Consider the following 14,867-nt stretch of genomic DNA (forward strand, 5'->3'; position numbering starts at 1 on the left):
CGTAGGCTCCCGAATTATTGACTGCACAGTTAGAGTTTGATGATAATAAACGACTCAGAGGACTTTTTCGCAGTCTCAAATTGTGGCCAATTGTGGCTTTTTTGTTTCTTTTTACAGAAGCTGTTTCTTTGAATTATCAGAATGGACTCCCATTGCCGTAAACTGGTCACCACCTGCGCACAAATAGGTGAGTAACAATTTCAAATGTTCTCATTCTAATAGAAATAAAAAGCTTTTGCAAAAATGTGTATTAGTTTACACAGGTTGATACAATTTTTCACTTCACCTAAATTAAAAGAAAATCATTTAGTGACATAACGAAAAAGAGTGTGTTACTTTCCAAATCTTAAGAAAATGCTTTACAAACCTAGTAACAATATGAAAAAGGTGAATATTTTTTATATTTGTCAACGTTTAGATATCTTAAATGTCCCCAAAATCTTAAAACGTAAAACACAATAATATACAATTATTAATGCACTTTTTTGGAAGTACCACAGATTATATTGATACTTACATGTCAATATTAACAAACAGATATTTACATGTTAGGCAACAGGTTTACCAGCGAGCCCAACTTCTTCGTTTGTGCCGTTTCTGATCAGAAGACCAGATTAATTTTTCAGAGAAATATCATTGATTTCCTACATTTTATCTTCACGGCTTCGCCCATATCTGTTTATTCGTGTTTTAAAAGTTGCTTTGTGCGCATATGTGGTATTTTGATGTTTTCTTTTATTTCATTATATTGGTGTAGCCTTTTTTATATGCCTGTATTTCGGCCCTTTTACTCCTCAATATGGAGAAGTTGTGAGACAGCCGAGTTGGTTCGCTATGTTAGAGGGACACCTGGTGGTCGAATGCGGATCAGCACGGCACCAGAGCAGAAAAAGGAGAGCACAGACAACTCTGATCATCCGGGATTTGAAAAGGATGGCCGCTTCGCATAGCAAAGTTAATTAGTTAATTTAAAAATATGCTAATGTATGACAAATTACACCGTGTTGTTAATTTTACTTTTAATGACATTTAACACAGGAAGGCAGTTTTCACAGATTTTTTTAATCGTCAGTTCTCCTGTAATATGCTGAGAGCCTTTCATATAAATGGTAGTCTCCAAAATCCCTTAAAACCGATATCAGACTAATTTAAAGCTGCAATCCTGAACGACAAAAGGATGGGATTATTAATTATTCTCTCATGTGACACGGAAATTACATCAGGTCTTGTTAGTGTCTTTGACGAATAACCAATAAGTCGTATTGTGTTTCATTTAGTCGACATTGCTGGGTATGTGTGACGGTCGCGTATTGTAGCTTCTTAGCTGCTCGCCGTGAACCACCACTGATTAAGAGTAATAAGATAAGTAAAATCAAAATGGGTGATCGAGAGAGATGCCGGCAAATATAGACACACCAGCGTCAACTGTTTTGCTATAATATATGCAGTGCTTGTTGGATTGACTCCGGGGAAAACTACATGTATAATGAAAGCCAATTCGTGAGGAGGAATATCCTAATGGAGGAATCTGATGTCTGCTTAATCCTATGTAAAAAGCCTTGTCGTCTCCCCTTATATTGACTGAATTGCTAATTAATGGCCCTCTATGGTGGAGGCCTATTGCACGCAGTAATCCGCAGAAGAGAGATAAAGCATTCAGAAGGTAGAAATGAAGAGGAAACCGATAATCCACTTCAAGTTTAGTATTACAATGCGCCTGGAAGAAAAAAGGAGCAACAGACCGTCCGTTATTTAACGGAAAATAAGGCACTAAATAATATTTTATTTGCTATTTTTTAACAATATAAAGGTAATACATATTATTATAAATATTAATATTATTATTGTTGTTGTTGTTGTTGTTGTTGATCTACATGAAATTTGGCTTACTGGTTTTTACCCTTTATAAAGTTTTGTTATTGCAATGATAAATAAAACCATCATTACAGTTTAATGTTAATGGATTGTAATTGAATTATGATCAAGGTTTTATTGCTCTACATTAGAGGCTGTTCGTGTGAGTGTGTGTCTGAGTGTATGCGAGTGTGTGTTGCATGCAGTCTACGGTCTGCTGGTATTTATATATGAGGGGCTTTCACGGGATTAGCCCAATAACTTCTTAACAGCGCCAAGTCCCAAATGTGCTGGCTGAATGGGCTTTAGTCTGGCCACGTGGAGGGTGGAAGTGTGATTTTGATGATGATGATCTTGATGATGATTATGATGAAATGTGACTAGAGTGTCTCTATATTTAGATGTATGTTTTCACTTGCACTCCTGATCGCACTAACTGGCGCGGATGTTGCCTATCTCTTTATGGTCGCTCCATCACTTCAGCCACCTGTTTGTTACCCAGCTGACGTTTCTTCACCCGCCTATGAAAATCAAAGTCGCATTTGTTTGATTAGACATGTTTGCTTTGCCTTAATGCGGCACAATCTTTTAGGAATTAGATCTTAAAAAAATGTCTCGCATATCAGCTCAAACTCTTTAAAAGTGCTCCATTAGAAATAATTAGTCAAATTAAGAGTCTTATTAGGTTTTCTGCCAAAAAGAACACTTGGGGGGGGGGGGTTCGCTGACAACGGCTATGGACTCCAAACACAAAGTGAGGAGAGATCCAGTTAAGCACCCAGATAAAGTAATCTGTCATCAACAAACTGAGACTGCGTGGTACAAAGCTCCAGTCAGTTGATTTAATGAATATGTGAACCTCAAGTCTGGGAAGGTCAAGAGAGTCGCCTCATTTGAAAACTAGTATGACTGAAAATGCTTTTCCAGGATGGATGTGGGATGGATACGGGATTCAGGGAATAGCAAACCAGTTAAAGTCAGCTTGGTCACGTTTTTGGACCGTGATGTAAATGCACAATAAAACTGAAGGCGCAAAATGCATACATTCAGTGTGTTGCCGGTTACCTTTATGTAATTTGAGCACTAGCACTGAGTTAAAACATGCTACTTAAAATTAAGCATTTTCGTGTCCATATGAAAGCACAATGTGCACATGTGCTCTTTTTTAAGGTAATGCGCGCGCCTGGCAATTAGCATCAGTTGACAAGTGCTCACAGACAATTTGGGGTCAAGTTGGCACAGTCCTTAGTTACATTTGTTGTTTGTTCTTTCACGGGTTCTTTGTGGTCCAGGAGGTGCTTGTGTTTGATATTCACTGCGCTTTTTTTTTCTTTTTCTTTTTTTTTTTTTTGTGGTTTCAAAACAATCCGCGCAGTGGCTGGCTTTATTCACACGGAGTCCCAGAGTAAACTGCACTGACAGAGCCTACCAGCCTGAAGCTCAACTTGGTTATCAATAGAACTACATCGTTTTACTGGGCCACTGGACCCATCTCATAAAATGAGACCAAACTGTGTTATTTTCATTTTTATTTGGTCTCGGGCTGCTGCGCAACGGCGTTTTGGAGCGCCGCGGGTACACCGTGCGTCCCATCTCTCTTTACATGCTTTTATTTGGAAGAGAGAAATAAGCGCCAGCGCCGGCATAAACACACTGGCAGACATATCTTGTTTCTGCAAGCTCTGGTTGGTTGGGCACGCCGTCATATTCACATGGATGTGCCTGTCAGAGAAAATATGGGCGGGCGCAACATGGTGACGTGGAGGTCTGGAGAGAGGCGCAGTTGGATAGACAGTGCTCAGGCAACAGCTGAAATGAACAGTGAGTGGTGTAGTGTGTGTATGCCTCTGGATCTAATATCACCTACCTGTCCTTGTCACTCTGATAGTCAGGCGAGGTAGCCGCTGTTTTTCACCGATGCTATGGCAAAACTCAATGGCCTATTTTAAAGCGTTTTCCAATTTAAACACAAAGAAGGCTTTATCTCAACCGCAAGAGGATCCGCGAGGTTGTGCGTTTTTTGGAGAGCTGAGCACATTCCGCAGTCGGACTTTCCGCCTACCCTTCCAGTACTAAAGGTTGTGCGATCTTTTACCGATGAACTCTATGAGGGATCCATTAAACATAGACCATCATCACCTAACAGGGAATAAACTTGCCTCCACACACCACACGGCTCTGGCGATGGCCTCTAGTTTGCAGCCACTGCAGCGGTCTGTGGACTCTAAACACCGGTTAGAAGTGCACACTGTGTCGGACACATCAAGTCCGGAGTCTGTCGGTAAGAACCGCCCGGAGTGCAGATGTTCTCTGCAAGACGCCGCAGATGTCATCTTGATTTCAAACAATAGATGGCTCTCATCAGTCAAAGTAAAGGGAGCTTTACATGCATGCAAATAGGCGATTACAGCTGTCATTTACTAAAATATCATCTGTCTGTGTGCGGCGCTGAGTGAAAAAGTTTCAGTTATGTAAATGAAAACAGCTTGTGTTGCCAATTAAAATTGGCCCGACTTTTTCTGATATTCTCAGTAATTGCGTTAAATAAAAAAGGTTAACTAAAACCCTAGAAGTCAACGGAAATTCAGAACCCAAAACATGAAGTAAACAAAAGATTTATTTTTATAAATCCTTTAAGTGATAGTGTTCCCACGGGAGCCTCGGATCGTTTTTTTTTTCTCCTCGCATTGTTCAGGCCATAATCTGGGTGATGACTTAAGTACTTCATTCCCTCTTCACAGAAAAGGAGAAGATACAAAATAAAAATGAAGACTCTTCAGATGACCCTTCCAAAAAGAAGCGACAGCGGCGGCAGAGGACTCACTTCACCAGCCAGCAGCTGCAGGAGCTGGAGGCCACTTTCCAGCGGAATCGCTATCCGGACATGAGCACAAGGGAGGAGATAGCCGTGTGGACCAACCTTACGGAGGCCCGAGTCAGGGTGAGTATTCCCTTGGGTGTAAACAAAAGCAACTAGTGTGTATAAATTCAAGTAATTTGCGCCAATTTTCCGGTTGTCCCATAAATATCCGATACTTTAACATAATTACGCACGCACTGAAAATTTTACGCACGATTGGAATTTGATTTAAATAATGTACAACATAATTTTAAAATGAAAAACAAATAACCGGAGTCTTGTTTAAATATACTTCTGGTGAAAACTCAATTTAATTAGAGCGTTAGGCTATATGTTTATATTAAGCCAAATGGAATTTGAACCCCTTGTACACAATGAAAAAATAATCAGTTTTAGCACAAGTCACAGTTCTCGGCATATTTTAATCTGGCGCATAATTTTATTTAAAAGAGCCCAAAAATGACTCATCCCCGTTTCCAAATGAAGTGTAATTAAACACTTACAATGTTGTTAGCAGTTGAGGGGCTCGACATTAGTCGGTGACAGATACCAGTCGTGTTCTGCTGTTCGTGTGAAAGAGGTGCAAAGCTTGTATTTTGCGATTGTCGCCCTGTGCTTGTGTGATTAAGGTCAGCGTGTTTATGGAAGCATGCAGAGGAATACACATCCTCTGCGCATTAAGATAATGCAGAGAGACCGCAGTGTGTATTCTGCTCAGATAAACACGGAGTTTTTACAGTTTTAATGAAGTGTTAAAACAGTAGGAGACGGGAGTCATTTTATTTGAACAATTACAAATTAAATTAATTTTATTAACTTGTAAAGCTCACATATTATCACGGAGCCATATACATATATCATACTGATAACGATACTGTTGCCTAACAATATACTATGTCTAAACCTCTGCATTTCATTTGCTCTAGGTGTGGTTCAAGAATCGGCGAGCCAAGTGGAGGAAGAGGGAAAGAAACCAGCAAGCAGAGCTTTGCAAAAACGGCTTCGGGCCGCAGTTCAATGGACTCATGCAGCCCTACGATGACATGTACCCTAGCTACACATACAACAACTGGGCTGCCAAGGGCCTCACATCTGCCTCTTTATCCACAAAAAGCTTCCCCTTCTTCAACTCCATGAATGTCAACCCCTTATCCTCGCAAACCATGTTCTCACCGCCCAACTCCATATCCTCTATGACTTCCAGCATGGTGCCATCGGCGGTCACCGGCGTACCGGGCTCCAGTCTCAACAGCCTCAATAACTTGAATAACCTCAGTAACCCGTCTCTCAACTCGGGGGTGCCCACGCCGGCGTGTCCCTACGCCCCTCCGACCCCTCCTTATGTGTACAGGGACACTTGTAACTCCAGCCTGGCCAGCCTGAGACTGAAAGCCAAGCAGCACTCGAGTTTTGGATACGCCAGTGTGCAGAATCCGGCCACTAATCTGAGTGCTTGCCAATATGCCGTGGACAGGCCAGTCTAATACCTACCTGCACTGCAAAAAATAATCATCTTAGCAAGATATAAGAGGCTAGTAGGGACGCTTACAGTTACATTTTTCTCTAAAGACAGTGGGCATCTCTGGTGGTGCGATTGTTATAGACTTTTTTGCGTGTATCAAGATTTTGTTTTTTAATTTTTTGGCGACCTTTGCCAGTTGGAATGTTACTTGCAGTATTCCGACCCTTTTCCTTAATACACTGCCACTTGCTCCGGTAAAAATCTAAAATCTTATAGGAAACATGTGGGATTATCCCATCGCATCACATTCATTTTCTTTCTTTTGAAGGGGCAAATGTGATTTGAGGGTGATTACAATCCCAGATAGCTTGCTATGGTGGTCATTTTTTGCAGTGTGAGGGTAATCACAAACAGCCGGCCACAGGAACAAGAGACTACTACAAGTACTTTTTCATTTTTCAAAAAGGGCACTAGAAGACTGAACCACTGAAACAAGCTCAACTACAGGTCGGAGTCAAACTGAAATGGGACTTCTTAGGTTTGTTCCCCTTTTGATGAGTTCAGGCCTGCTTCACACTGCGCCTCAGCGGAAAAGAAAAAAAGAAATAAACGGAGAAAAAAAAGAAAAGAAAAAAAGGCCTGTTTTATTTTTCACAACTCCTCATAAGGGTTTTCTGGTGGATTTTTGGACGGTACCTATTGACTGAAAAGGTTGTATATATATTTGAATTATCATCTCCTGTTTGTCGAGGCGAATGCGCTATAACCCCACGTCCTCTCCAGGTTCAATTTATCAACGCATGTGGAAAAAAATCTCTAAAAAGGAATCATGTTTTGCTTGCAAACAAAAGGGAATGTACATACTAAAACGCACCAGTTGTGTGTTTCTAACATATTATAAATTTATTATTAATGTCTGTGTGAATATCGATTTAGAATAGCAATTCTGGATTAAAAAAAAAAAGTTCAAATCAAAATGTTCCTGCGACAAATTATTTGGTTTTTTGCTCTGTGTATACTATTTGGTACGGAACTATGTTTTTTTTCCAGCATTCAAAAACTATTGTGTTTTATTTAATGGAAGTAAATATATTGTTCAAAAACATCATGCTGGGGGACTTTTATTGAATCTTTGTGCTAGTTGTCTGATAGTGGAGTGTAAAGCAATGACAGTCTGTCTATAGCCTTTCGATTATGTGAGGTACTTGTGCGGCTAATCTATAGAGGAAAACAATGGGCTGCTCCAATACACATAACTCCGAGATGCTCCGTCAGATTAACTGCTGAATACATGTCTGCCTGCCCAGCCAAGAGCTTCGGCTGGTCACTGGTGCTTGAAATAACACGGGAATCCACAAAAAGGCATTGGACCACACAACAATGATAACAGTCCATTAGAGGTTGTTTTTTGCTCCCCGTCTTTGATCTCAGAAGAGACGGTAGTTTTCTGAAGTGGCTTATTAGAAAACTTGAAGTACAGCCCGCGATCTGATTCACATCATTCTTTAATATGGATTTTACGATATGTTTGAATTTATCACCTAGTAACTTATCAATCAGCAATGTTTAACAAAATCATGTTTAGAGTTACATATTCTAAATCCAGCCTCACATCTTTTTTCTGCCCCCATAACTAATCCTTTCTAATTGTGCATCCCACCTGATTTATACGTGTATATATTTGCCTTTCTAGTATTTGCTTTTGTAACATTGCGCTTTTTTGAGGTATGCTTTCCGTTGTGCAAACGCGACGAAGCAAAACAAACCGTGATTCGCAAGCTTAAGCAAACAAGAGCACACAGAGATACAGAGGTATGTGGGCCGGTGCTGCCTGGAGGAGGCGGGGGATGTGTGCAACTTCATGGCTGCAACCAGAGCGGAGACACCGGGGAGGAAACACCGCGACACTTCCACACACAACAAGCCAAATAAATTATCCGAGTCCGGGCAGCCTGTATTTATTCCTAGTGTCGCCCATAAAAATTGATAGCAGTATTTAAAAAATCATTATATAAATGGGCCGATATGACACTGTTTCACAATAAAAATTAAACAGTGTGTTAAAAGAACAAAAGAAATGTAGGTTGAAAAAGCGTAATGTCAAGTTGGATGATGACTCAAGTCATCTTTTATGAGAGGGTGTTAACTATTATGAGGAAAAATCAATCACGGTCCAAATTTGGGGTGTTTTTGCAAAAGCGCCAAATAACAAACACGAGATAAGTGTTCTTCTATTTTTACATTTTGAGTTGAAGTGGCCGTCCAGCGGCTTGAACTCCACACCCTCCGCAATTAAATTTTCCTCTCAAAAGCTGCAAGTGTCACCTTTTGATGGAGTTGGTAACGCGGAGCAATAATCAGCTGACAGGGGATAAGCCTAGGCGAATACACAAGTCTGCAGCCTCAATACACAACCACACAATCAACATGTGAACAGAGGGTGACCTGAAGAGAAGAGGCTTGAGTGGGAAATTGTTCATTTGGCTGACACGGCGCTCAGGAGTGCTTCCCTCTTCTCTTCTGTGAGCCTCTGCAAGGTAAGAGCTTATTAAAGTTTAATGAATGCAACATATGTGACTTTAAGCTGCTGTGTCTGCGCTTTTTCTGACGTGTTATTTTATACATTTTCTACAAGATTACATTAAAAAACCCTTTGTTTGCATCGTGACTGAATCTGCTCATATTTAAGTGAAATAAAGATTCTAAATTCAGGGAGTGCATCATTTATGCATCAAAATAAGGCTGTGTAAAGCGGAAAACAATGTTCTGGACATAACTACGCTTAATGACACCAGGGAAACACAGAAACATACATATATGACCTCTATTAACGTGTAGTTCATATTTAATCTAGTAAGCAATTCCTTTTCTCTGTAAAAAAAAAATAAAAAAAATAAAAAATAGCAAGTTCTTGCTTCTCTTGCCTCGTTTTTAGGACTCCTAAAACACACCGGTACATCTTGATGCGAGATTTGTTCCGCCATCTGATTAAAAAAAATCCAACGTGATGAGACACTGCTAGTCGACAGCTTTCACCTCGTCTCCACTGGGAATTCAAATAAAAAGCGAAGAAGTGCAAATATCCAAACATGTATCGTTACAGCGCCAATCTAAATAATTAACAGGCTCTCAATATTCATACAGCGACGGGTTTGCAGGAGACATGACACGGTTTGGTAACAGCCTAATGCTGCATGCTATGTCGAAATGTGCAGCATGTTTTTTTTTTTAATTACACCCTAACGAGGCTTGCTTTTCAACTTTTATAATATTTTTGGAACTACGGGGCGTTTATGGCATAATATTTCAACTGAAAATGTGTCTGGATTAATGTTCATATCAAGACACTAATTCCTGCTATTTGCAGTAAAAATAATCTGAGATTCCATCCATATTTTTTTAATGTATATAATTATTAAAACGGAACATTTAGCTCGTTCTGCTCTCCTTACCAATGAATCTATTTTTTTAGTTGCGCATTTTAATATATGTTAAGATGAAGCAGGAGATATGTCAGATGGGGGATATGGGTTAAGATAAACATAGAAAATGCTGTCCAATATTTCATTTTTAGGGTTGCAATGGTGCAAGACTTCCAAAGTAAATCACGGCAGTGGTTTAAATGGACAGCAATATTCTTGTTGCTAAAGCCAAATTTGCCCATAAGTTAGGCCGTACAGAGAGTTTTCCTTAGGGAGAAAACTGGCCTTTCGCAATCTGCGCATGTTTATGTCTCAGGAAAAAAATGCAAAATTACACATGCACACCTTTTTTTGTATCCATGCATAGATTCAAACTTGTCCTCACACGTGCACATGTGATGTTGCTGCAACACATCGACATATACAAAAGTCATTCTGTATTCTTCTGGAGCAGGAGGCTACAAAAAAACTGCTCCAGAAGACTTGTAGCATAAAGGCCACGCAGATAATAGGTGGTGCCAACACACAACTAGCTTCAGCACTTTGCAGGAGAGAGGGGCTGCTGTGTATCTGGGGGGAGGAGGGTTATGGCTCTCGACCAATGACGGCCAAGCGGCTTCAGCTAAAGGTCACATGGAGTGACCTCACACATTCTCACCCTCACCTAAGGCTTGAGAAGAAGTTCCCCATAACAAGAAGCATTGCTGCTCAGCTCGACTGCAAAAAAAACAAAAAAAAAAAAACTCATGACAACTTCAAAGTGGAGTTGTGTTTTTTTTGTTTGTCTGTTTGGTTTTTTTTAGCAAGCTTATCCAAAATCAATTGTAGATTTTTGCTTTACATTCACTGCAACATCAATGCATGTTTACATATTGCAAATTGAAAAAAACACATGCATGCTGCCAAAGGCTTTATGTAACAGTGCATATATTTTATTTAAGCCAGTATTCTTAGGAGTAGGTGCACACAGAGCTGAATACTCACAGCGTAATCTGCATGTCTGTTTGGAATATATAAGCATCTTCTGTGTGAATCTACACGTATGTATACGAGTGCGTAGATAAGTTGTGCATCAGCCTCTCACGGTGGGAGCTTGGTGCAGTTTGAGGGCAGGCGGCTGGCCAGAGCGTGTGAAAGCAGATAACCAGGGCAAATTTCCTGACGCACACACTTCCTGCTCTCTGAAGTTGTGTTAAAGAAGGATGAAAACAAAACACACATCTGAGATGTTTTCTCTCCAAATCAATTTCTACACATTAAACATGCTGGAAAAAGATCAGCAGCAATGGCTCCCATAAAACTCAGAGTAGTGGAGGAAAATGTGATCCATCATCAGAGACTTGTGAATTTATCTGACAGAGTGAGTGCCCGATTTTGGTTTTAAAAAAATCTTTAAGAATGAAGACATGGGTAGTTTGTCTGCAGGTTTTATCATATGAAGAGCTGAGTTTTATGAATAACGTGAAAGTCAGAAGAGCAACTGGCAAGAGTATCTGAAACTTTTAACTTTTTATCCATTTAGTAATGTTGCTGCTGGAGTTCTGTGATGTGTTTGTGCATGTCCGCAGCAGACAAGAAGCATGCCTGCTTAAACGCTTCTGCATACAAATGTAATCGTAATAAGGTTAACTACAGATACACTGTGAAGCTGCTTGAAACAACAGCAGGGCCGTAAATACTGGGCTCATGAAATACTTCTAGAATTATATCATATTATTTGCAAAATTCTCTTTTTCAATAAAAATAATAATAGTGACAAAAGAGAAACATCTATCAGATGTGCGAGAAAAAGAGACTAATTTATAAATACACATCCTCCAGGCACACCAGCTACCTGAAGTCTTCCTCATGCCTTTTCATGTTAACCTGACAAGTCTAAAGCTGCTAACATTTTAGCCTGATCTGAAGCGTCATGTTCAGACACCTTCAGTTTACACAGTCTGCCCCAGATGGCATATCTCAGCACTGTTTTCTTTAGGCCTGTCATCTACTGTAACGTCTTAATTGACGTTTACCTCAGTTTGCTGCTGTCAGCCACCCAGAGTCTCTGTCTGAAGAGCAACCTGGCAGAACAGTTTCCCAGGCTCCAACTTCAGATAGAAAATTACACCTGAGAACATTTGTTTGTTTTAGTCTTTCTTTCATTTTGTACAGTACAATCCTCACATGCAGCGTGACTTAAGAAATAGTGTGGAAATTGTGAGGAGAGGTTTTCTACTCTTATTCTCTCTTATCCAGTACTTTGTGTTTTATGTCCCAAATCTTTATTGTATAGAAATCAAAAGACTGGTTAATAACAGTTCATTCTGGTATTCAAATGTGTCTGATGAAAACTTTTCCACAAGCTATCAAATGCATGCATTAAGACTTGGGGGTGGAAAAATCCCAACCACTCCACCTGGGTAAGGTTAAATATTCCAGTTAGGACATAAAGACCAATATACAGAATTATATGGAAATTTATATGCACAACAATACAAGAGCGCTCTGGTGGAAATAAAAGCCAGAATTCCTGCAGTTTTAATGTCACACTCCACAGGCTGATTTGACTTTCCAGCTGTACAAACATGGCATCTTTGGGCATAAAACGCAAAATATTATTGAGAGACTCACTCAGGGAGATGCTTTATATCATCTTTTATTCATCTAATGCCTTGTTAAGTCCAAAGCTGGTGGTTAGCGTGTTTCCTAAATAAAACCTCTGGGCTTTCATATGGTGCTGTTTGGAAGAATAAGGAAGAAATATGGATACCCACATGACTTCAATTAACTATTGTGAGCTCCATCTCTTACATAAATACCAAAAATATTCACCCTCTTAGAGGTATGTCCCAGTGCTTTTCATAAATACTTGCTTGTGTGATGATGATTAACCAAAGATGAATTTTTAGAAAAATGTTAAACATTAATGCCGTGATACCGTGGATAACTTTCTGCCACAGCCGTAGCTCAGTCTTATTTGCATTTACCTGATGATCATTTTAACCCACAGCACTTTCTTCAGCTATGAGACTTTTGTTTGTTACTGGTGGCTATAAATAAGCAAATTGAAGAAAACCAAGCACACCTACAGATTTTGTGTTTAAAACAGAATAAAACCTTATAAATTCAAATTCAGATTTATTTTCCATAATATCCTATGGCATTATAGCAGCACACATCCAAATAAAAAGAACTGAATGCACATATATTTTTAGATACTAACATGAGTCACCAAAATGAAAACGGGGACCGTCGTCTTTTTGGTGTTATAACATTTTCAAAGCACTGAAGAACAAAAACAAACAGTGACCAAATTGACATCTTAACCCTTAACCATCCTATTTTTACACCTGTTATTTGGGGCTTGCTTTCTTTTAAACAAACTGAAACGTCAGAAGCAATAATTAAACTACAAATTTAGCTTCTTTTTTTCTTTTTGGGCAACCAAATATTTATGACTTCTATCATCCTTCTGCTTTGTTGCATGCTGGAGACACAGTTACTAATAACTACAAACTTTTAGCCAAACAATAAGATAGATTGTAACATCGCACATTTGATCTTAACTCTAGAAACCTTCATTACAGTGACTCATGCATTACTTCTCTTTGAAAGCAGTATAAATCTTCTGTATTCTACACTTGGTGGCTTTTTTTTCTCTGCACACAATGACAGTGTGATACAATATATCAACATGCTTGTTTCCAGGCTGATGGCTTTAGTAGTGAGCTGTCTTTACAGGGTTGCATGTAAGGACAAAATTTGAACCACACCCACAGACAAATAAATGACCGAATTTGTTTTCATCACCCAGAAACAGTCGATTAATAACTTTTATTAATTGTGTATTTCACTGCCCAGATAAATATGATTTTCTCCACTCCTTCCAGCGTCTGTTGCTGTGTGTTACCGTCGTACAGCGGGCCATCCCTCATAATGGCGAGCACATCAGCTGCAAAACATGAAGCTCACTCACACATGCAAGTCTCTGTAAGTCTCTGTAGTGTTGGCTGTGTAAAATGTTTACTCCTTGTAAAAACATTTATTTGGCTTCCTCTTTTATTAAAACCAGATGTTTCAAGCTCCAATTTTCCCTGGTGTGAACATGCTTTTTTCAATATGTATTTATGTCTGGCATTGATTTTTCCCATCTCTACACAGCAGTGGTCAACAGTCCAGCATATGCAGGTTTCTAAATGCAATAACTTTGCGGAAAGATGTAAATCATAAAAAACAAAAAATATTTTTAAGATAATGACATAAATGTTGATTGATTTCTTGATTTCTCTATGTGATACTGCTAATTTTTTGTTTTCATTGCACATTTAGGATGCATCTTTTATTTGGGGGGGGGTTTCTATTTATTGTTTTATTGCAATATATGTATATGTATCTATGTAGTGTGTCATTTTTAAAGATTTTTGATATAGTGCAGAAATGGGGTAAACATTACTTTGCTATATATATTAAAATGTTAATCAATATTATTGTGTATATCGGGAATGACATTTTATTTTTAAACTAATTTTCTAGAAGAAATAACTCAAGTTAAAGGGACAGTTCACCCTGTTTCTCCTCTGTCTTGTAGTGCAGTGCACAGAGATTGTTTTGGTTATGAGTTGTCCAGTTCTGGAGATACCAGCTGTACAGATGTTTCGCTTCTCCTAAGTGTAATGGTACCAGATGGCACTCACCTTTGGTGGCTAAAGGACCTGAATAAATACATTTGAAAAGAAACCATTTGTCTTTCCATAAACTTTTCATGACCCATTTACTTTTTTTCAATAACATAAGTAAAATAATAAATAAGTAAAATTTAAAAAACCCTATAAACGAAAGTAAGTAGTTAACTAATACTGCACCTCAGCCAGGGGGACACAATTAATCTTGTCATGCACTACTAAAATTAATCTTGTCGTTCGCTTCTGTCTGTGCAGTAAAACACGTTAAATGCATGTGAAATGGTTAAATAAAAGACTGTAATATCTTCCTGGAGCCAGGAGCCATTGCCTTCCTGGAAATGTCACAGCAATGACAATGATATAAGTCAAAAATAATAATTACAAGTTAGTGAGCAGTCGATGGACAGATTCAATCTAGCTGTTTGTTGTTTTTAAATATTACTTTTAGCTAAATTTCCATTTTACAAGCACAAAATAGCCAGCCTTTACTTTCGCTACCAGATAGATAGGTAGGTAGGTAGGTAGGTAGGTAGGTAGATAGATAGATAGATAGATAGATAGATAGATAGATAGATAGATAGATAGATAGATAGATAGATAGATAG

General features: G+C 39.0%; 1 protein-coding gene and 1 long non-coding RNA gene across 6 annotated transcripts in view; both read left to right on the plus strand.

The window, feature by feature from the left end:
- Positions 1-7,281, plus strand: part of pitx2 (paired-like homeodomain 2) — a 54,285-nt gene extending 47,004 nt beyond the window's left edge. For 3 of the 5 annotated variants that reach the window (XM_080304548.1, XM_080304553.1, XM_026182462.2), the window contains exons 2-4: positions 118-187; positions 4,596-4,795; positions 5,641-7,281. In XM_080304548.1, coding sequence (XP_080160674.1) covers positions 142-187; positions 4,596-4,795; positions 5,641-6,198 — 804 coding nt within the window. In that variant the 5' untranslated portion in view covers positions 118-141 and the 3' untranslated portion in view covers positions 6,199-7,281. Of the gene's footprint in view, positions 1-13; positions 188-3,645; positions 4,136-4,595; positions 4,796-5,640 lie in introns of those variants that run through there. The other 2 variants (XM_080304545.1, XM_026182453.2) reach the window with 2 other exon arrangements.
- A 1,322-nt stretch (positions 7,282-8,603) lies between these two features.
- Positions 8,604-14,317, plus strand: LOC145430133 (uncharacterized). The gene is made up of 2 exons (XR_013910551.1): positions 8,604-8,713; positions 13,471-14,317. It is a non-coding gene; the product is annotated as an uncharacterized LOC145430133 (long non-coding RNA).
- The last annotated feature ends 550 nt before the right edge of the window (positions 14,318-14,867 follow it).

Source organism: Astatotilapia calliptera, chromosome 2 (assembly GCF_964374335.1).
Source record: "Astatotilapia calliptera chromosome 2, fAstCal68.1, whole genome shotgun sequence".
Taxonomy (NCBI): domain Eukaryota; kingdom Metazoa; phylum Chordata; class Actinopteri; order Cichliformes; family Cichlidae; genus Astatotilapia; species Astatotilapia calliptera.